The sequence below is a fragment of the Oryctolagus cuniculus genome, chromosome 12 (assembly GCF_964237555.1).
Source record: "Oryctolagus cuniculus chromosome 12, mOryCun1.1, whole genome shotgun sequence".
In the NCBI taxonomy this organism is placed as follows: domain Eukaryota; kingdom Metazoa; phylum Chordata; class Mammalia; order Lagomorpha; family Leporidae; genus Oryctolagus; species Oryctolagus cuniculus.
The window spans coordinates 25190605-25213338 of NC_091443.1; the positions used below are offsets into that span (position 1 = coordinate 25190605).

Genomic DNA, 22734 nt, shown 5'->3' on the forward strand with positions numbered 1-22734 from the left:
ACTGCAGTAAAATTGCACTCCCAGCCATCATTTCTGAAGGTGAAATGTCACATTAATTTCTACCTGTAATTCTTGGTAATTTTAAGAAACAGAAACTTTTGGCACTAGGCATGAAGCCTTTGCTGCTAGACACTATTACTAAGTACCAGACTGGAGAAATAATATGAGAGTACTTCAAGAAGTTCATGAAAAATAGTTTTGAAAGTTGTTTGGGGGGCAGGTGCTGTGGCACTGCAAGTTAAGCCAGCATCCACAGTGCCAGCATCCCATATGGGCGCCATTCTGAGTCCCAGCTGCTCCACTTCCGATCCAGCTTCCTGCTAATGCACCTGGGAAACAAGCGGAAGATGGCCCAAGTTGTTGGGCCCCTGCACCCATGTAGGTAACCTGGAAGAAGCACCTGGCTCCTGGCTTCGGCCTGGCCCAGCCCCAGACATCACAACCATTTGGGGAGGAATCAGTGGATGGAAGATTCTCTCTCTCTCTCTCTTTCTCTGTGTGTGTGTGTGTGTGTGCCTCCTTCTTCCTTCTCTCACTCTCTCTGTAACTTTGCCTTTTAAATAAATATGTAAATCTTTTTTTAAAATTTGTTTTGGTGCAGTATATATATGTGTGTATGTATATATATATATATATATTTTTTTTTTTTTTTGACAGGCAGAGTTAGAGAGAGAGAGAGACAGAAAGGTCTTCCTTCCATTGGTTCACTCCCCAAATGGCTGCTATGGCCAGCGCACTGCACCAATCCGAAGCCAGGAGCCAAGTGCTTCCTCCTGGTCTTCCACGTGGGTGCAGGGCCCAAGCACTAGGGCCATCCTCCACTGCCCTCCCGGGCCACAGCAGAGAGCTGGACTGGAAGAGGAGCAACCAGGACAGAATCCAGCGCCCCGACTGGGACTAGAACCTGGGGTGCCAGCGCTGCAGGCAGAGGATTAGCCTATTGAGCTGCGGCACCAGCCAAGAAAATGTATATATATTTTAATGATTTTTTTTAATTTGAGATGTAGAGTTACAGACAGTGAGAGGGAGAGACAGAGAGAAAGGTCTTCCTTCCATTGGTTCACTCCTCAGATGGCTGCAACAGCCGGAGCTGCGCCAATCCAAAGCCAAGAACCAGGTGCTTCTTCCCACTCTCCCATGTGGGTGCAGGGGCCCAAGCACTTGGGCCATTCTCCACTGCCTTCCCAGACCATAACAGAGAGCTGGATTGGAAGAGGAGTGCCCATATGGGATGCTGGAGCTGCAGGCGGAGGATTAACCCACTGCGCCACAGCGCCAGCCCTGATATATTAATATTTATTTATTTGAGAGAGAGAACTCCTATCTGCTAATTCATTCCCCAAGAGCTGGGAACTCAATCCAGGTCTCCCACATTGGGTGCCTGGAACCCAACCACTTGAGCCATTATTGCTGCCTCTTAGGGTCTCCATTAGCAGGTAACTGGAGTCAGGAGCCAGAGCCAGATATCAAACCCAAATATTCTGATGTGGGATGCAGGCATCTTAAACACTAGTCTAAATGCCTACCTTCCCTTCCCCCAAATTTTGAAATCATATATACAATGTATCTTTAAGTTTCCTGGAAAATGTGCATCCTGAAAAGCTTTGCATGGATTTCAAATTTTTTGCACCCAAATAAACTCGTTTTTCATTTCCATTTTCCAAGAATTTTCAAAATTATAATGTATTTATTGCAGTTCTAAGTACACACCTCTGGATCCAGGCTCCTTGTCTAAATCCCAGCTTTGCCACTTCCTAGCCAGGAAAATGTTCCATGGTTCAGTTTCCTCATCTACAAAACAGAAATAATAACAGCACCTACCTTGTGGCATTGATGGTAGCTCAGAAGGCTCTCACCACACTGTCTGGTGTTCATCCAGTGCTCAGAGAAGCATCACTTAGGTTTAGTGTGCTCTGTGCAGGCTGGGAGGCCAGCTTCCATTATTTTTCACTTGTGCTTGCCACACTCTGTTTACTTTCACAGAGGAATTTGGGATGGTGGTGAAGGATTGGAGAAAATAAAATGAAATAGAAATATGAGAGCCGGCGTGACGGCTCACTAGCCTAATGCTCCGCCTTGCGGCGCCGGCACACCGGGTTCTAGTCCCAGTCCGGGCGCCAGATTCTATCCCGGTTGCCCCTCTTCCAGGCCAGCTCTCTGCTGTGGCCTGGAAGTGCAGTGGAGGATGGCCCAAGTGCTTGGACCCTGCACCCCATGGGAGACCAGGAGAAGTACCTGGCTCCTGCCTTCGGATCAGCGCGATGCGCCGGCCGCAGCGCACCGACCGCGGCGGCCATTAGAGGGTGAACCAACAGCAAAAGGAAGACCTTTCTCTCTGTCTCTCTCTCTCACTGTCCACTCTGCCTGTCAAAAAAAAAAAAAAAAAAAAAAGAAATATGAGATATAATTTGAACCAAAGCAGCCTTAAGAAAGATAGACGTGGCTTCTTGGCCTCTTTGCTAAGATCAAGTGTAAAAGGGGAAGACATTTGGAAACAGTGTTTGAAAGTCATTGTTATAGAACCTCACTTTGAAGCACACCTGTGCCAGACCTCTTCAAGGAAGTCAGTAAGAATAGCTACCCTTTTGTATCTAAAGGGAGAATTTTTAGCCTAAAGTTGATTTTACTGGCTAAAGAATGCTGAGTGCTAGATTTCTGACCAGGTAGGTCAGGACAAACTAGTTCTTAAGGAAAAACCAAAGATGTCCTAAAATGATCATGAAAGCATAAAGATCAAGAAAGCTATGGAAGTGCCAAAGAAAGGAGTTTCAGTAAAATAACATGATCTTTCTCAGACTTCCACCCTTTTCGAGGCCATAAAAGACAGCTTCATTTGAAAATACTTTGGATTTCTTGTAGGTCACTTTTTTAATACTTAATAAAGTGAAATGGGGTAACACCCACTGTAAAATCTATTCTTCTAAATTAATAACATGATCCTTTGCTATTGAGGCTATACTTTTGTCACGTTTGCCTTTTGTATACATTATTTTGGGATAAATAGGGAAGGAATAGTGCTCAGCACATTGAGAAATAGGTTAAGATACATGCAGATGTCCCAGGGTTGGTTCTTTCTTTCTCAGTCTCCTCTCCACTTTTTTGTTCACTTGCTTATTTTTTTAAATCTGGGAAAATATTATATATGAAGATCAGTGAGAGATTAGATTTTTTTTCCCATCCTTTTGGTCTTCTACAGTTTATCCTCTGAGCATTTATAAATGAAGTTCTAGCACTTTAATTACACATGATATAATATATCTCAGTTAATCATGTAATTATAGCTGTGCCTACACGGGAAATTTGAGTTTCTTATTACAATACTGAAAACATTTGTATGATTCAGTTTGAAACCACCTTATGTTCTCATTCTGTGCTTTTATAACTGATAAAATGTAGACTTACCTGAAATGTGGACAAAGGGAAAACAAGAGATTTATAGGGAGGTAATGAAGCAAGAGTCAAAGGAATTGTTTTGTGGTATGCGCTGAGAAGGACTGTTTAGAATAGCTGTCCCAGGGAGAATCACACATGTCTCTGGAAGCCCTTGGGAAAACGGCTTACTTAAGCTTGTTATATTTTAGTTTCACAGTAAAGATTTTAAATGCAGTCTTTTAATAAATAAAACAAGGCTGGCGCTGTAACTCAATAGGCTAATCCTCCACCTTGCGGTGCAGGCACACTGGGTTCTAGTCCCGGTTGGGGAGCCAGATTCTGTCCCGGTTGCCCCTCTTCCAGGCCAGCTCTCTGCTGTGGCCTGGAAGTGCAGTGGAGGATGGCCCAAGTGCTTGGGCCCTGCACCCCATGGGAGACCAGGAGAAGCACCTGGCTCCTGCCTTCGGATCAGCACGGTGCGCCGGCCGCAGCGGCCATTAGAGGGTGAACCAACGGCAAAAGGAAGACCTTTCACTCTGTCTCTCTCTCTCACTGTCCACTTTGCCTGTCAAAAATAAAAAATAAACAAATAAAACAAATTTCAAATAACAAATTAAGACCTTAATCATTATAGACTTAAAGATACCCCTCCAGTAGGAACTCTGAGTGCCACCTGTTTGTGTGTAGCTGTTCACGAGAATCAGTAGAAGGTGTTATTTCCTGTCTTGCCTCTTCCCAGCCAGTCCTGTTTATTGAACAAGACAGTGAATTCATCTTCTTTCCTCCAAGTCCAGATGTTGTGGGACCTCAGAGGCTGTAGTACCCATAGTTCTCCCTAAAAGGCCACCCAAACCTGTGTCATTCAAACTTGAAACCTGATTCTTTTCCTAAACTGATTGCATCCAATTTGGGGTCACTGATTTTTCCCCCAAAGAAACCTTTTATTTAATGAGTACAGATTTCATAAGTACAACTTTAGGAATATAGTGATTCTTCCCACCATACCCCCCCCAACCCCGCTCCCACTCCCATCCCACCCCCTCCTCCTTCTCCCATTCCCAGTCCCATTCTCCATTAAGATTCATTTTCAATTAACTTTATATATAGAAAACCAACTCTATACTAAGTAAAGATTTCAATAATCTGTACACATACATATACACACACAAAAAAAATGAGAACGAGTTTTATAGTTAATTCTCATACAATTCATTGAGGACAGAGGTCCTGCAAGGGAAATAAGTGCACAGTAACTCATGTTGTTAATTTAACAATTAACACTCATATATGACATCAGTGATCACCCGAGGCTCTTGACATGAGCTGCCAAGGCTATGGAAGTCTTGAATTCACACTCTTCATCAGTATTTAGAAAAGGCCATGAGCAAAGTGGAAGTTCTCTCCTCCCTTCAGAGAAAAGTACATCCTTCCTTGATGGCCACTTCTTTCCACTGGGGTCTCGCTCACAGAAATCCTTTATGTAGGATATTTTTTTGCCACAGTGTCTTGGCTTTTCATGTCTGAAATGCTCTCTGGGCTTTCAGCCCAGAATGCCTTAAGGGCTGATTCTGAGGTCAAAGTGCTATTTAAAGTGATTGCCATTCTATGAGTCTGCTGGGAGTCACTGATTTTGATTTAATTATGTGTGATTCCATAGTTCAGACAAAATGGTATTGTAGTATATCAGTTTTTTTCTTAAGTATAAGATAATTAGCCTGCTCCACCTTCACATCTCTTATGTTACAGTCACTGCTTTTGTTTCCCCAAGTTTCTACCATAGAACCTGCTTCCTAAACTGCTGTTTAATTAAACATCTTCTTGGTTGGGGTAACTGAGAAGGAGTAGATTTAATTCAATGCATGCATGACACAGAGAGTCCAATTTTAGAACAGCATGCCAGGTGTCCCACAATTAACATTTGTTCATGAAAATGTCCCTGGATGTGGGATTATTTTTATTAAAGTGTTCTTTTGATAAAGCTGTTCTGTTATTAAACTGCTAAAAAATAATAATAAATAAATGTTTTGATATTAGAAAAAAATGAGCATTTGGTAAAAATGATGTTCCCAGCAACACACATTGAGTTCATATGTTGGTAACTGGAATTATTTGTTGAATAACATTTCTTGTTTAAAAAAAAAATACTTATTTGTTTGAAAGGCAGAGTTGGGGCCGGCACTGTGGCATAGTGGGTGAAGCCACCGCCTGCAGTGCTAGCATCCCATATGGGCACTGGTTCAAGTCCCGGCTGCTCTACTTCTTATACAACTTCCTGCTATGGCCTGGGCAAGCAGTGGAAGATGGCCCAAGTCCTTGGACCCCTGCATCTGCATGAGAGACCTGGAGGAAGCTCATGGCTCCTGGCTTCTGATGGCCCATTTGGGGAATTAACCAGCAGATAGAAGACCTCTCTCTCTCTCTCTCACTCTCTCTCTCTCTCTGCCTCTGCCTTTCTGTAACTCTGCCTTTCAAATAAATAAATGAATTTTTAAAAAAGAAAGAAAGGCAGAGTTACAGAGAGAGAAGGAGAGACAGAGAGATCTTCCATCCACTGGTTTACTCCCCAGATGGCCACAGTGACTAGGGCTGGGCCAGGAACTTCAACTGGGTCTCCCACATGGGTGCAGGGACCCAAGCACTTGGGCCATCTGTTGCTCTCCCAGGCACATCAGCAGGGATCTGGACTGGAAGCAGAGCAGCTGGGACTTGAAACGGTGCCCCCATGGGATGCTGGCATCACAAGTGGAGGATTAACTTGCAGTGCCCCTTGTTGAATAATATTTCTACACCTGTGAGTCTGTGGACCCACTGCTCTGCAGTTCTAATAATAGAAAAGGCTCTTAGCATAGCATATGCAGAAGGGCTACTGAGTCCAGCAGTGCCATGATAGATTGTCACACGGCCATGAGGATAAGTTAGTCTCCTGTTGCACCTCAGTCTGCTCCCACACTCACAGTTGGGTGTTCGATACCTGAAGAAAGAGTGCACTTGAACTAGCACTAGTTCAAGGTACAGCCACCTTGAGAGACTGATGGCAGGTTCCTCAGAACTTTTGAAACTGAGAGATCATGGTGTATGTCACTTATCACAAAATCTGCAGTAGAATCAATTGTTTAAAAAAAAAAAAAAAAAGAGCTGTTTCCTAGAAAGTAAGTCCCAGTTTATAAACTTGAGATTTCCATCCCAAAATTCATGATAAAATTATTAACATGGCTTCATCCATGTTTTCAGTTGAATCGGCTTTAGTGGAATGTATGGGAAATCCAGCCCCCATGCAAACATTGCCACTGGGGTAGCTTCTCTCCTTTCCACGTGCCACAACTAAGGCGGGAAGTTGAGGAACCAGTCCCACTTACGGAGACTCTTGGAAGGATCCCATTCAACTCTCCCATGCACCCCGACTGGCTGCTTCTAACTACACACTCACCAGGGGGATGTTTGTCATTCCAGCACGCTGACCTATTTGAAAACAGCAGAAGCCAGGGTTACACTAATTTCTGTTTAGCTTCCTCTCCAGTCCCAGCAACCCCCATCCTACAGCTGGAGGAATGTTGCACCCACAACAACAGTGCTACACTGTCCTGGAAACAGCCGCCCCTGTCCACGGTGCCCGCAGAAGGATACATTCTGGAACTGGATGACGGCAGTGGTGGTCAGTTCCGGGTGAGTCAAGAACCTGCTCTTTGTCAAGCCAGAGGATGTGCCCTGGAGCCTGGCTTCCCCACTATCCTTGGGATGGGTATCCTGGTGGACCCTGCCTGCCCTTCAGCTGAGGGCCTGCTTTCTCTTGTGCCATCAGAGGTGTCTGAAGTGTCCTACTCTTCTTAACAGCAGTAGGAGCAGCACTGCAGACTCTGGGCTAGACTGGTCCCTGCACTTTGCTCTGGGCTAGACTGGTCCCTGCACTTTGCTCTGGGCTAGACTGGTCCCTGCACTTTGCTGGGTGACTGGCCTGCTCTTACCTTTTGGGGGGGGGGGGGGCCTGGTAGCAATCATATGGGTATGCTTACCAGTTTATGATCTGTGTGCATGACTGCCTGTCCCTGTGTGTCTGCTGTTCTCTCATCCACACTACCTCCTTCTCACCCACCCTCTCCTCCCACCTTGCTTTCTATCTGCACCACCCCACTCTTGCCTGAGTTTTTTTTTTTTTTTTTTTTTTTTTTTTTTTTTTGACAGGCAGAGTGGACAGTGAGAGAGACAGAGAGAAAGGTCTTCCTTTGCCGTTGGTTTACCCTCCAATGGCCACCGACGGCAGCCGGCGCGCTGCAGCTGGCGCACCGCGCTGATCCCATGGCAGGAGCCAGGTACTTCTCCTGGTCTCCCATGAGGTGCAGGGCCCAAGTTCTTGGGCCATCCTCCACTGCACTCCCTGGCCACAGCAGAGAGCTGGCCTGGAAGAGGGGCAACCGGGACAGAATCTGGCGCCCCGACCGGGACTAGAACCCGGTGTGCCGGCGCCGCAGGTGGAGGATTAGCCTATGGAGCCGCAGCGCTGGCCCTTGCCTGAGTTTTCTCCCCTGCACACTCTGATGCCTGAGACTTCCAGGCAGAGGAGTGGCTTTTCTTTGTAGTGAGGCCACTCCCTGCACTGCAGAAGATGGGGCCCCTGTCCAAGAGCAGACCCCAGCCCATGAGGACCAGGCTTTCTTCCGGCCGTCAGTGGCCACCCCCACCACTAGTCCTCCAGAGAAAAGCCTGTCGGCTCCTTTTCCTGACCGTGGCTTTGGTCTTCCAGTAGCTGTAAGTGCCTGAGGACTGGGGCCAAGTTTGCAGCTCTCCTCCAGGACATAGGCTCCCTTTCTGGATGGGGAGGCCTTATTGACATAGGTGTTGATTTACTGGCTGACGAAATCAAGGTCCTCCCTCTGCAAGACACAGATCTCAGGTTCCATTTCAACTGGTGTCTCTTGTGCTGTGTGTGTGTGTGTGTGTATGTGTGTAAACTCCTGTCCGTCTGTTTCTCATCCCTGACTTTGCCTTTTCAGCTCATTTCATTTCAGGGCCTTTCTTTTTCCATTATTATTATTATTATTATTATTATTATTATTTTAGGCTAGAAAACTCATTCTCCTGGCTTTCCTAAGTCACTAAATAAATAAATTCCCTTATTTTGTCCCAGCGTTTTCTTCCCAACCGCTACCTACGTGCGTGTCCTAGGCGTCAGCTGGGGCGTGGTTCCCATCCCTTCCCCTCCCACTTCTCGCCCCCTTTGCACTGCCCACTCTCTAGTCCAGCTCTCTCAATCATATTTCTCCTCTAAGAGTCTGACCTAGAAATGTCCTGAAACTGCCTTCAACCCTACATGCCTTAAAATAAACCCATAATTTTCTTTTAAAACCTAATCCTGCCTTTTCTACATCCTGGTTGTCCTTATTTAGATATCAGACTCAGAGTCTTAGCACCATCTGCCTACTTCTTCCTCCCGGAGCACCAATTAACACTAAAGAAGTCCCTGCATCCCATCGATTCTTCCCAGTCATCTGGATCCCTTCCTCTTAGTCCACAGGCTACCATGAAAAAGTGCAACCACCCCTCTATGCTCCTAGCCTGAGCCTTCAGGTTGTTCCTTGCTGGACCATTCAAAGAATAGTCTTCCCCTACCCGGAACTTGTTAAAAATGTAAAATCTCAAACTCCACCCCAGAAACCTACAGGATTGGAAAGCAAATGTTGATCCTCAGGTGATTCATACGCACCTAAATTTTGAGAAGCTCTGAGTGAGAGGGCGCGATATTCAAACCTGTGTTACGTCGGAAATTAGGAAGGAACGGCTGGGCGACCCAGGCCTCCAGTTTTATTAGTACCCCACCAGACAGTTGTCCCTTTAAGGCTGTGCTTTGAATGCAAATCACTTCCAGTCATTACATCAGCATAAATTTTGCAAAGTGTACAGCTAAAGAGGGAAGCAAATGCCTAACCTATGCTGAAGATGCATTCTGCTCAGATTTATTTTAAGCCGTTGAAATGTCATTCTCCCTCCCTTCCCTGTTTTCTCCCCCTTCCCTCTGCACTGTGATGGAAACCTGCACCCTGTGGCTCTGAGTGTAACCTTTGTGGCAGTGCCCAGAGTTATCTGCGGAGCTGCCAAAACACACAGAGACCACCCTCGTGTTTTCATGTTTTTGAACATGTTTTTTAAAAACCATAACAATGGATAAAGAGCACCCGTAGGTGTAATATCCTTTTCAAATACCAAGTTACTATTCATAAGCCTAGTCCTAACTATAAGTACCTAATTTTAATTTTTTAAGCCCCGTCTGCTAATAACTTCCGTTCATTAAAGCTGCAAGGACCATGCTAAATACCAAGTACCAGGCTGTATGCATTTAAGTTTAAATAATGCTCATACCAAACTCGGAAGGTGCCCCCATTTTGCATAACAGGAAAGGAAAATCAAATAGCCCAGTGTCTCACAGGACTCAACCCTGATCAGGCTAATGCCAGAGCTGTTGACCCTGACCCTGGCTCTCATCAGAGTTTATTTTAAGCGGGTTCTGTTCCTTTCTTGGCCCTCAGGAAGTGTATGTGGGAAAGGAGACAATGTGCACCGTGGATGGCCTTCACTTCAACAGCACATACAACGCTCGAGTCAAGGCCTTCAACAAAACAGGAGTCAGCCCGTACAGCAAGACCCTGGTCCTGCAGACGTCCGAGGGTAAGGCCCTTCAGCAGTGCCCCTCAGAGCGAGAACTGCGTGGCATCTAGAATGGCTGGCAAGCCCGGAGGTAACCCCAGCAGTGCCCGCATTCCTCAAGTGTTTCCATGACTTGCTCTGCACTCTGGCACAGAGCTGCTGTTCCTCTCCTGCCTTTAGAGAGCCCGTGGGATGTGGATGTGACCCAACCAAAGCTTCCACATCGGCAGTTGCAATGGCTCGGGCCGGCGGCTTCCTTGGGTAACATTCTAAATAAGCTGCAGTTGAAGAAGCTGAACAGTGAAGGCCTGAATGTGTCCTGGTGTCTCAGACGAATGTATCTAGGCCCTAGAGCAGGCTCCCATTCTCCACCGATACACATCGCTTGCCAGTTCTGCCCAGACGATTCTAAATGGCTCTGTAGCAAGAGCTTGTTCCTGAGGGGGGTGGGACCTAGGATCCTGGCAGCTGTGGATTTGTGTGACTGAATGTGTTGCAAATGGGTGAAGGGTGCTGGAGCTGATCCGAGAGGTCCCGTCAGCCACTCTTGGCCCAACCAGCTCGGACTGCATCCATTTCCTCCCCAAAGCCGAGGCCATTGGCACCAACAGGAAGAAACCAGCAACTCATTACCTCGCCATTTTCACCTATGCCAGTCCCTCTAGTCTCAGTGAGGCTGCCTAGGGCCACTGTGCAAGGTTAATCTCCGAGAACTTCTGCTCCTTGGCTACACTGTACAAGCTTTGGCCTTCAGAGATAAGTGATCCCATCACAGATGAGATGCTGAATTTGATGGCCAAGTATAACCTCTGAGGCTTTTAACATTTTCACTTTAAGAGCAATGGCACCGAGGAAATTAAACCCGTGAAGAGACGTTTATGCTGGTGCCAAAGCATTTTGAGACCTTGAGGGTGTCATTTTAATCATAGAAATCACACCCCCACTGGCATTCTGTATAACTTCCTTCTGCAGAACTAATTATGGTGATTTTGTTCAAGTTCAAGATGTTAGCTAAAAGAACTGGGATGGTGTCTTTTTATGCTTCCCACAAACCTCAGCATATGCCAGTCACCCCTAAAAATGGTTCACATGGTTAAAAACAAGCACAATTTCAAATACCATGGCAGGGGCAAAATACCCCTGGCCGTGAAGACGATGCTTTGGGGAGCGGTTGTTGCTCTATGAGTGATGCTATTCCAAGTCAAGCATTTGCTAAAGAGAAAATGCCCACCCATTTGGATCATGGTAGCACGGTAGCCAGACTTCCCCTGGATAATCATTTGGGCACCTGTTCTCTGGGGTGACCTATCTTTTGAGAGCTGTTGTCTCTTTCCCCAAAACGCCGTGCTAAATGCTAAAGCCCTCTGTGAGGTTTTCCTAGGTGCCGTGCGGAAGGTACTTGATGGCGATGGCCTCGTTTCCTGTGTGTGTACAGGTTTGATTGAGGAGTGAAGTGCATGCCCGCAGAGCAGAGAGGAATCTGCAGCCATGTTGCTAATATTGTGTCATCAGACCCACAGGAAGACAATTTCCATCCATAATACATCGTGAGAATCGTGCTATTAGCTAAGATCACTTAGTAGCATAGCAGCCTGAGTGCTTAGGATGTAGTCTCTCGGTTTCTTTTCATGTTCATAAGATTATGGTGTTTAATTTAATAAATTGCAGGATTGGAACTGCGATCCTTGGTACCACAGTCACAGAATTGGGGGTCATTTTCTAAATGAAACTAATGGAACAAGTTCTCTTCCAACAAAGAAACTGTACTGTAGAAATTAATTTCTTCCATGAATTTTATATATTGTGTACAAATATAAGGTATGTATTCAATACAAAGAAAACTCTATCATCATGTAGATATCAGTATTCTCTGTTACTGCACAGAAATGATTTTCTCATGATGAAATAAAGTTCACATACATACTTTCTCCATAACCTTGGTTTGTTCTATTTGTTTCTCCCTCACTCTAACTCATCCAAACAGTGAGACAAGATTTAGAAAGCAAGAAAAAATATATAGCTAATAATTTATTTTTGAAAAGATTTTATTACTCTGTAATGATAGAAAAAAACCTATAAAATTAAATAATTATATCCCTTTTTGTTTTGTAGAACTCAGTGAGAAAAAAGCTATTCACAGAATCTTTATATATTCACTGTGCTTCTATTTTATTAATCTTGTTTCCTACAGTTCTTGGAAAGGTTTGCTCTAGAGATGCTTGTTCTTTGCTGGTCTCGGGGGTTGGTGGGGTGGCTCATTCTGGCTTTCTACTATAATGGAATCTTTCATGTTCTTCTTAGTGAGTTAACTGCTTTCTAAAGCGCAAGACAAAATGTATCACAGAAGAGTACAATTTCGCATGCAATGGCAAGTCTAACTTGTTATTATAAGCATGTTGTCTGAGTTTAAATCACTCATCATGTACATTCTTTTGGAATGGTCTCAAAACCTCCTGCCAACCTAAGATTGCCATTATGTGAGCGACATCACATATCTACAGTATGAACTCTGATTTTTTTTTTTTCAAAAACAGATATATCTCTCTGTCTCTCTCTCTCTCTCTGTCTATTGGACAGGGCTGGATAAGTACCTACTCTATACTGTCCTGTGAGTACAGAGAAGAGACACAGCCCTGCTGTCACGGAGCTCACAGCTGAGAAGATAGACAGACCTGGAGCCAACAGTTCCCTACTTACAAATAGCAATGAGCACTGTGAAAAAGGGAAGAGGATCCCCAGGAATATACAATTTTTTTGTAGACTTGATCAAGAAAATAATGAAAAGCAATGTAATCTAACGGAAATGAGAAAGGCTGTGTCATTAGAAGAGAAAAGGAAAATGTGTTATTATGTGAGTTCAAGCTGGTTAGTTCCTTGAGCATGAAGTTCCTGCAGCTGTATCTGTGGGCGTCACGCACACAGGCCTGTTGCAAAATTACCCTGACTTAGAGATAAATATCACTGAAGGTAGTTAAGAATTTTAAAGACTTAAAAGAGACTCACAGAGTCATAGCTGTATGTATCTTTAAAATAATTCATTGAATGGCCATTCATGGCTGTGCTCAGTCTTTGAAACCATCTGCAGAATAGTATCTGTTGCAAACATCCTGTAAGAAGGCCTCTCAATACATAGAGTTCTGAGGCTCATTCTGTGTGACAGACTACACTCCTACCAAAAAAAAAAAAAAATCAGCAAGGCTGACAACAGGAGATGAAATTTTCTGTTTATATTTCCCTAGTTCCCCCTTAAGCAGATTGTGCCTCTTTAAAAAAAAAATCTGGAGAGAACAGGCAATATAAAAAAGGTAATATTCCTGGGTCTCACCTCACTGAGGGCCTGTACCCCTTGGACCCTCACAGGGCTGGGACAATGGCTGCAGACAATGTGCACAGCAGAGGTGCAGCCTCCACTCACCAGGCCTCCGGGGGGAGTAGGGCTTGGAGACTTGCAGTCTCTACTCTTTAGCACAGCTATGTGTGTAAAAGGGTTATTTCCCTTGGGCAGATTCTTGCTGAGCTAAAGCAGACGAATGTTTTTAAGACCCTTGATCAGTGTTCCAGATTGGTTTCCAGGTAGATTTTTACCCCAGGAATGAATGAGCCATTCCATTTTATCGCATCACCTTAACTCTATCATTTAGTTTAATTTCAACTATCAAGTAGGCTCTTCTAAAAAGAAAAATGTTGCTAATAGAGTTGTTTTAATTTACTTTTTCATAGAAGTACTATTCTGATTTTTTTTTACGTCTGATAGTTGCATGAAACAAGTTACAACATACTGCAGGGGAAATGAACTTGACCTGGGTGGAGGGGGGATAGTTCCCAAAGAAAACAGGGGGAATAACTGTCTGAAAGCCAAAAGCTGAATGCAAGGCAGAAACTTCAACATCCTGCCGTAAGCTGATGGTGAAAAGAAATTTTAGTGACTCAAATGCGTTAGCTGAGCACCTCTGTTACATCAGGTACTGGCTTGGGCCCTGGGATCACAGGATGCAAGAAGCACAGGATGCAAGAATTTAGGGGGCTTTGCTCCTCTTCTTTCCTAAGCTTCACTGTGCCTTCCTCAGATTCCCTAAAAACTATGGTCCCACCCTGCAGTCTAGATTGCCACCTTGCAACCTGGAAGTAAGAACAGTGGCCTCTGGGTTGGCACAAAAATAAAAGTATAAGACACCAAGCACAGGCACGGAAGCCCTGTCCCAGCCTCAGAGCAGCACCCTGGGTCTCACTCGGTTATGCGCAGTTGCACGGAGCATAACTGATAGATAGCTTCCCCGGAGGAGAAGGAAGAGAGGTTGTGAGAGACGTGAGCCGAGGCTGTTGGTAGCATTAACCAAGGGAGGTAACTGGAAGCAATGAGAAAAGACCCCACAAAACCAAAAGAGAGCATTCTATGGCACTTATTCAGAGGAAGGCAGTCAGAACGTATATAATCCATTGGGGAATGATTGCCACCCAAAACATTTAATTCAGCACATGCCCTGGAACTCTTGCTGTGGGAGGATCAGGCGAATCTCAGAAGACATTATGGAACCCCAATATGAAATCAGCCCAAACAAAGTATTGTAGTAAACCTTCCTCATTTTTATGGCACACAAGTAAGAACTTTCTTCATTGTCCACCAAAAGGGTCCATGAAAACTGACAGTAACATAACAGCCAACAAATAGTTTAAGGATGCTGAAACCCAGTGGTGACATCATATGAAAACCCTCCATTCCATGGTTCATCTTAAGTGCCTACAGAAAAAGAGGGTGGGATGTTTTTCTGCCCACCCTGACAGTTTAAAGAATACAGAGTACACACAGCAGGCGCTGCCCTGTGTGACCCTCTCCCCTGCTCTAGTACTGCAGCATTTCAGATTTACCCGATGCATCATTGTCCTACTGCTGCTGGGACAAATGACCACCAGCGCAGTCAGAGTCCTCAATGGTTGCACTGGCCTGGGGTTCCTTCAGCAGCCGCTAGGTGGAAATTTCTTTTCTTGGCTTTTCCAGCGTCTAACAGGCACTTGCATTCTTTGGCTCATGGCCCCTCTCTCTGTCTTACAATGTCTTCCGATGGCTTTCTGACTCTGACCCTCCTGCCTTTCTTCTACAAGGATGCTTGTGACTACCCTGGACTCAACTGGATATCCCAGGAGCATGCCCCCATCTCCAGGTCCATAATCTAATCACACTTCCAAAGTCTCCTTTGCCTGGGAGGTGATGTATCCACAGGTTCTAGGGATTAGGATGTGGACATTTTTGGCTGGGTCATTATCCTGTCTGCCACACCCTCTGAGGGAGTTATTATTGCTGTGGGCAGTCTGAGCTTCCGAGCGTTAAGTAACACATAACATCCAGGACTTTTCAACATGCAACACCCATCACAGTGCACTCTGCTGCTTATGCTAGGAAATTGCTATTTGCACTTAGCCAAAATGAAGAAAGAGAAGGAATGCTATCGCAAGTCTGTCTGCTAGGTGCTTGAAAGCATACTGTCAGATGCAGCCACACTGTGCAGCTGCCTCTTGTGCTCATCCAGAAACCCTGGCCAGAACTACAACCTAATTGCTAGTGAAGTGTCACAACATTCCTGCTCTCAGGGGGAGGTCAAGTGATTGTCATTTCCAGCCTAAGATCCCAGCTTTTCCTGAGGTCCTTTGCCCATTTACATGTCTCTGTGCTAAGGCCTGCTCCCCCCAAAGCCCTGCTGAGCGGCTGGCTCCCTGGCACAGGGCTCCTCCATAATTAGTACCAGTGGATGCTGTGGGCTGGCAGTTGAGAGTCACTGCCCAGACAGGAAAGATAATGTCAGAGCCACATCTCTAAGGCCCTTGAACACTACTAGCAGAATGAGATCTGGGGCTCAGAGCCCTGCTCATGTTGAAACCAAAGAGCTCTGGTCTCACAGAAGCTTTCCAGCTCTCCAATTCTCAGTGGGGAGGAAAAGTGGGAAGAAGACAATCAGTGATCTAGAATCAGGCTTCAGAGATGCCTGCACACTCCAGCCCTGTGAGTGTATATATGCCCAGGGCATTGAAGACTAGGGCGCGCTCCCACAGGCTTAGCTGAACGTTCACAATAGCCACCCACCCAACAGTTCTCAGGAATGTTTCATCTGACGACAGTCAATGGATTGGTGTTCTTGACATCATGTCTTGGAACTTGCTTTCTGAAAAGTGGACCTTGATGGTGCTATTTATAAAGATTAAAATGTCTCTCCTTTCCCCCAGTTAGACTGCCAGCATCTCATTGCCCCTTCCAGTATGATAGCTCCTTCTCCCACACTTCAAAGGAAATGATCCAGAAAGTATTTAATGATGCAAGCAGTACACAGACTTATGCTTCCCTCTGTGAATGCCAACTAGCCTCTGATGCACCTACTCAGAATCTCTGAAGACAGTTTATGATGATTTTGGCCCAATATAAGCGCTGCACTTTAATCTCTGAGGTTCTGAGATGCCCACAGAAGGGAAGGTGGAACCTTATGTGAGATAAGGATCTGTCCAAAACACAGCAGGGAACACCCAGCCCACCTGCCTCCACATGGCTGAAATTCTACAGGGGAATGATGATGTGTTACCACAGAAGACTGAATTCTCTATTCAGGGAAGAAAAGATTCATCATCCCAGTGTAATTCAGGATTTGCAGATGGTATCAGGCCATCTATACAAATCTTGAACACCCCTGAGGCCACTAGAATAAACTCCACGGCCTGTGTATCAACTCTATTTCTTGTACATTTCCAGATCACAAAGGAGCAACAATAGTTTTGTCACCCCCAAACCACTGTCCACCGGGAACTGATCCCCCAGGGTCTCTACCCCATCCCACCACAGCTGGCAGTGTGAGTTTGATGTGTCCTTTCCACTCCCTAAACTTTAGTTGTCTTGTCTCTCCAGGAAATTAGAGCAGATGACCTCCTTAAGTTATTTGCCATTAGTACCGTTGTGGCTTCTCTCTTCAAAATTACTGTTGGAAGCTGTCAGCTATTTCAGAAATGCCACAAAAAGGCGTTCGCTACCTCTTACCTCCTTCAAGGATCTAGTGTATCTTAGGTCCTATCTATGATACTGGATATTCAACACCCACACTAAAGAGCTGATAAAGGAACATGTAAGAAAAAGCATATGGACCACTGAAGATGTTTTTTTTCGAGGCCTCTACTTTGCTTTCCCTGTCTCAGAGCATCCAGGTTTCTCCAAAAATAAATTTAGTTAGAAGAATATGAATTTATAGAACAAAATCCTCAGATAGGTAAATCATATATCTTGACCAAATCTGGTTAGTTTATAAAATCCAAGGACAAGGATATAATGATGAGTGTCAGCATCTAGTAGAGAGAGATATTTTGTTGCTTTTAATTTTGACTGATATTCCAGGGAATTTACTGGATTTTTCCATAGGACTGAATTGGATCCAGAAATCTAGTGCTTGGCGGTTGACATTCCCAGGAGCAGTTCAGTCCTTTGGACTCTTCTGTATTTAATTAAAATGCAGGGGGTTTTTTTTTGGTTCTTCTGATGATCATTCCTTAAAATAATGCCATGGTATTCTAATTTGGAATGGGGAATTTGGTGAGGAAGCATGCAGTCATCTTATGGATGGCAAGAACTGTCTCCTTCTTTTAAAAGGAGGTTTTCAAAACAGATTTGTTTCCCACTCGGCAACTGCAATTAATGCCACACTTAAGAAAGCTTAAAATACCACCTTTTGTTATAAATTATGTACCAGTTGGACATGATTATGACTTTGGCTGCTTATTAGATCATTCAAGAAAGCTCAGCCTCCTTCTTCATTCATTTCTTTGTCTCTCTTAATATCTTCCCAACAAAAGCAAATTATAGCTGGTTTGTAATAGAACTGAAACTCATCTGTAACATGGCATGTGCAGTTCTTAGTCACATATTTGCTTTACCCTGATCTAAAATACAGCCATCTCTTTGGACCAGAACTCAAGGGCTGGCTAATTTGTGGAACTGTTCACTGCCAGACAGGTGGACAATCAAGACTTCTGACAGGACGTAAAGGAGGCTGGATTGTCTTAAGGGCACTGTTTGCCTTTCCTCTTTGAATTCCAAAAATAGCAACTCAACAACTGTACTTTACATTTTCAAAATTTCTACAACATCATATAAACCTTTAGTGTTCTGTACATGTTGGAGTTGGTCAAGAAATGCCACCTCCAGGAGTAAAAAAAAACACAATCAATAATACTCATATATGACACAGATTTTCTCTAAATTACTATTTTTCTTACTGTCAGCTCTCCTTCCAATTTCATGCTTCCCAACTGCTCAATTTTAATACAATGGCACATTCTAGGTGTTCAACAATAGTCACTAAGGAACAAATAAAGGAAATATGCCGTGAGCCAAACAGGAGTGCACCACTCAAATATTCTTTGTTCTTCTTGAACCCAAAAGTAGTAATTAATACATGTTTGTCCTCCCACTGATCTTTGCTTGGTAATTCCTGATGTCCTCTTTCAAGCAGAGGCTTCTACCCTAATGTAGGCCTTTACCCCAGAATCCAGCCAGTCCTACATGGGAAGAGAAGGAAGTCCAGGAAATAGAGGAAATGATGGTCATGGACAAGAGCTGATGGAAGGCTTGTCTTGGTCCGTTCTCATTATGAACACAGTCCCCATAGTTAACGGGTGGAGCCACCACAGTTAGCCAGTGACAGGTTGCTTTCACTCAGTGCAGTTCTTCATCCAGATAGAATCACCGCATATAATGACACATGATCAGATATGAAAAAAAAATCTCATTAGGAGCTACTGATCTTTCTGTAGTGATCTCTATGTTAAAAGTTAGTAATGATCGTCTTGGATGTTAACCCTAATCTGAAACATACCTTCGTGAAAGCCTTACTCATCATTGTGCTGACTAACACAATATTATAGCCTGAGAAGCCTCTCCCATAACTCAGTAGTTTGTGTTTTGTAAGGGAAGTAAAGAAGTAGGGTACACATCCTACTTGTACCCCATGTGTATAACATAGAAACACACTAGGACAGTTCACATAAGTTCAAAGTGAGATAAGTATCATTTGGATAAACAAGAACATGGTGATACTCTGCTCAGTATTTTCATATTGTGTTTGGTTTATGCCTTTGAACATATGTAGAGGGGAATGATCAGGAGAGTGAGAGATCGAAAATCATACGTAGAGAAATGGTTGAAATGGACTTTAGCGGCCCCCCTCACCCAGGATACTTTTAAAGAGGACTGGTGACTGGCCTCAAATATTAATGATGTGTTCCATGCAGCTGCAGATAGCAGTACTACAGCTGGCGAGTAGAGCTCTGAGAGGTGTATTCAACACTACAAGGGATCTTCAAAAAGCTCTTGGAAAATGTCTATTATGAAACAACTGCATGTATTTCAATTCTTTAAGGTATATAAGTGAGAGAACTTCTTTAAAGTGAGAGAGTGAGAATATATTCAGGCATGAGGGTGGGCAACTCCATGAGGAGAGAAACTAACCATGACAGGGCCAGAGAACTGCCCATGAAGACAAAGAACAGGAGCAGGCAAGAGAAGGGAGGCCGAAAAGAAGGCTACATTTTTTTGAACTCAAATAAACTTATGTTTTAATTCCAGTTTTCCATGAACTCCTTGCAGTACCCTCATATAAACAATAACCATGAAGTAGGGTTGCTGTCTGGAGGCAATGAGCTCCTCATCCCAGGGGACTTAGAGGGGAAGCTTGAAGATTGCCTCTCAGATGCTGTTGAGATAAGTGTCTTCCTCCAAGACTCCGGCCATCTGACATAAGACAGAGGGGCACAGATGACCTATAGCAGCTGCCCAAATGTTTGCCCTGTGTGCCATGGGGAAGGGGATGGAGGGAGAATTGATTCCTTTGATTGGGATTAAGTGGAAAGTCTTTTTTTTTTTTTCTTGCTTTCTCTTTCTCTCCCTCTCTCTTTCTCTCTCTTAATTCATTTGAAAGGTCTCATGGCAAGGTAGGATTGTTTTTTTTCTTTTTTCAGGACCTGTTTAGAGAATGTGGTAAGAGTCCAGATGGTGGGGAAATGGGAAGCCATAGGTGGGGAAAACTCAAAAATGAAGATGGAATGGTTGATAGCATGGGTCTTAATTGTGCTTGGGTAAAGAGCATAGTTAAAGACTGAGAGGAATAAAGGAAAAATGGGTCTTCAGTAAATAATGGATCCACATAAACGATAGGAAGACAATACCATTTCAGTGTCAAGTTTTTAATCCCATGAATACTCATAGCTGCTCTCAGCCCCACCCACTAAGTGGTTCCATCGCCAACTCTAAGTTCTTCCTGATGCTGAGACTAGCAACGGTGAGTATGCCTCATGATGGAGAGATGTGCATCTATCTCTCCACGGGTTTTCAGGTGATTGCTCGGGGATTCCATGTATTCCAAAATGAATCTTACCGTGTATGTCTCTTCCCTTAATTTTTAAAGCAACAGATATTTTCAAGATAATGAACGGATGGTTCACAGGTGGTGAAAAGCACATTTCCTAACAGAAGTCTGTGTTGGTCTGACAGTGCTGCGTTATACTTCAGATCTGTCCATTAAACTAAAAGGCATTATTTCCTATGAGGGTTATAATGTATTTCTTTAAAATTTCTGTCATCCAAACAAAAGAAATGATCATACATGTCAAGTTATCCAAATCATATGAAGTTTAAGTAGGAGAAAACTTGAATGTATTCTAACTGGGAACACAAAGCTTTAACTTCACAAATACTAATTCTTTTTCTCTGAGGTCTGGCATATAGTTTAAAAATAAAAAATCTTCTTCCAAGGATTAAGTCTAAAGCTAACTTAATATTGTGAGTTTAGAATTGAAAATGAGGCTGACTCTTGGCAGTATGAAAACTTGCCAGTGCCCTTCTGAGCTCTTTAAATAGGATCATGCTGTGCACACATTGCAGTTATTTTAGGTTAAATACGCGCAGTGTAGCATTCTGCCAGGAGACGTGTGTGACAAAGCAGAGACACGAACAGACTCAAACCAGAAAAATAGTCCCAGAAATGCCCTCTGCATCCAAACAACGTTATTTTTCATGAGAAGAAAGTTCCTTATTGGGATGGGACATGGAGTATTGCCTTCATACCATCTGTATTTCCTAAATGATTACTGTTGAACTGAATTATAAAGAGGCTCCAATTGGCAAAGATCCATCTCTAACCAGACCATACGACCCCATGGAACCAGCTATTGATTTACAAAAACAGAAAAGAGTGATTTAAAAAAACAAAAAGACGTATTATCTGAATTATAGAGAGAGATCATCCATCTACTGGTTCACTCCCGAAATGGTCGCAATGACCAGGGCTGGCCAGGCCAAAGCCAGGAGCCAGGTCTTCATCCAGGTCTCCCACATGGGTGGCGTGGCCCAAACACTTGGTCCATCCTTCGCCGCTTTTCCCAGGCCATTAGCAGGGAGCTGGATAGGAAGTGCAGCAGCCAGGACAAGAAATGAAATGGCATCCATATAGGATGCCAATACCACAGGCAGTGGCTTTATCTGCTATACCACAATACTAGCCCAAAAAGAGTGACTTTAATAACTTAAAGAAACTAATTCAGAAGCCCAGATCCAATAATTCAGAAATCCTTACTCTGATATAATGACCTTCATGCCAGATCAGATTACCTGGAAAAAAAAAAAAAAAAGACTCTGCCACCAGTGCAGCTCAGCACTGCTCACAGAGAACCAAAAATAGTCAAGTGGTATCTGATTATAATTCAAAAGCAAAGGAAAAGCTCTTTTCCTCACCACCTGTCCAGCCCCCTCTTCCTTAGGCACTCCCATGAGTCCTCTTCCACTCTGTGTATATGTGTGTGTGTGTGTGTATCTATAATATATATGTGCATATATATTATATATAAACACAGAGAGAAAGGGGGAACTAGGGAACAGCAAACAATTTGCAGAAATCACCATCTGCTAAACAGCCCTTTAAGAGGCCGTTGGTACCCAGGCAGTGACTTCCAAGGTCGCTGAAGCAGTAAGTGTTCATCTCCTATTGGTCATCAACGAATAAAACTAAGCTCCTGAGTTTCTAAATTCGGCTCTAAAAAATAAATACTTGACTTCGTTAAAAGGAAACCTCCGAAAAATACTTTTCCTGCCACTGAAAAGTGGAGGGAAATGAAAACGCTCCCTTGGGTCCCTCCCGGCCCCCAGGCCCAGGGGGTTTCTGAGTGCCTGCATGTGGTGCCCCGAGGGACAGAGGAGACTGTGTGAGTGCATGGGCCAGGCAGGTCTTGGGGAAGCGTGCGTGGGCAGGAAGCACATTTCTGATCTCTAGTTTGCATTGATCTTGCATTTAGACACAGATTCAGAAGAACAGACCCTCCCTTTTCCAGTGCCTTCGGAAAGATTGCCGCTCCGTAGAATGAGTCCTTTCTCCTCCACCCTTAATCTACAAGCCAGCTTCCCGGGGAGAGCCTACTTTGGTTTCCGATCCTCACCCCACCAGCAGAGTTTGCATTCCTCTTTACAGTCTCTCAATGCACCCGGTGAGCTGAGCTCTCAGCCCTTTCTCTGCAGCTCTGAGCCTTGGGGGCACCTCTGAATTACCTGTTTCGTTCTCGCTGTTCATGTGCGGGTGAGGGGGATGAGCTAGTCTCTGTGTCTGTGGCCTGCTTCCGGGAGGAGGAGCCCTTGGACTATGGCGTTTTGTGGCATTCTCGTTTGTGTGGCGTGAGGACCACCTGTGAGGCTGTGGTCGTTGTATAATGGCA

General features: G+C 44.3%; 1 protein-coding gene across 8 annotated transcripts in view; it reads left to right on the forward strand.

The window, feature by feature from the left end:
* TRIM9 (tripartite motif containing 9) overlaps window positions 1-22734 on the forward strand; it is a 112556-nt gene that overhangs the window by 77570 nt on the left and 12252 nt on the right. For 4 of the 8 annotated variants that reach the window (XM_017348290.3, XM_051822840.2, XM_017348289.3 and 1 more), the window contains exons 6-7: window positions 6878-7035; window positions 9891-10029. In XM_017348290.3, the coding sequence (XP_017203779.1) occupies window positions 6878-7035; window positions 9891-10029 (297 nt within the window). Of the gene's footprint in view, window positions 1-6877; window positions 7036-9890; window positions 10030-22320; window positions 22510-22734 lie in introns of all 8 variants that reach the window. The other 4 variants (XM_002718240.5, XM_008269649.4, XM_008269647.4 and 1 more) reach the window with 3 other exon arrangements.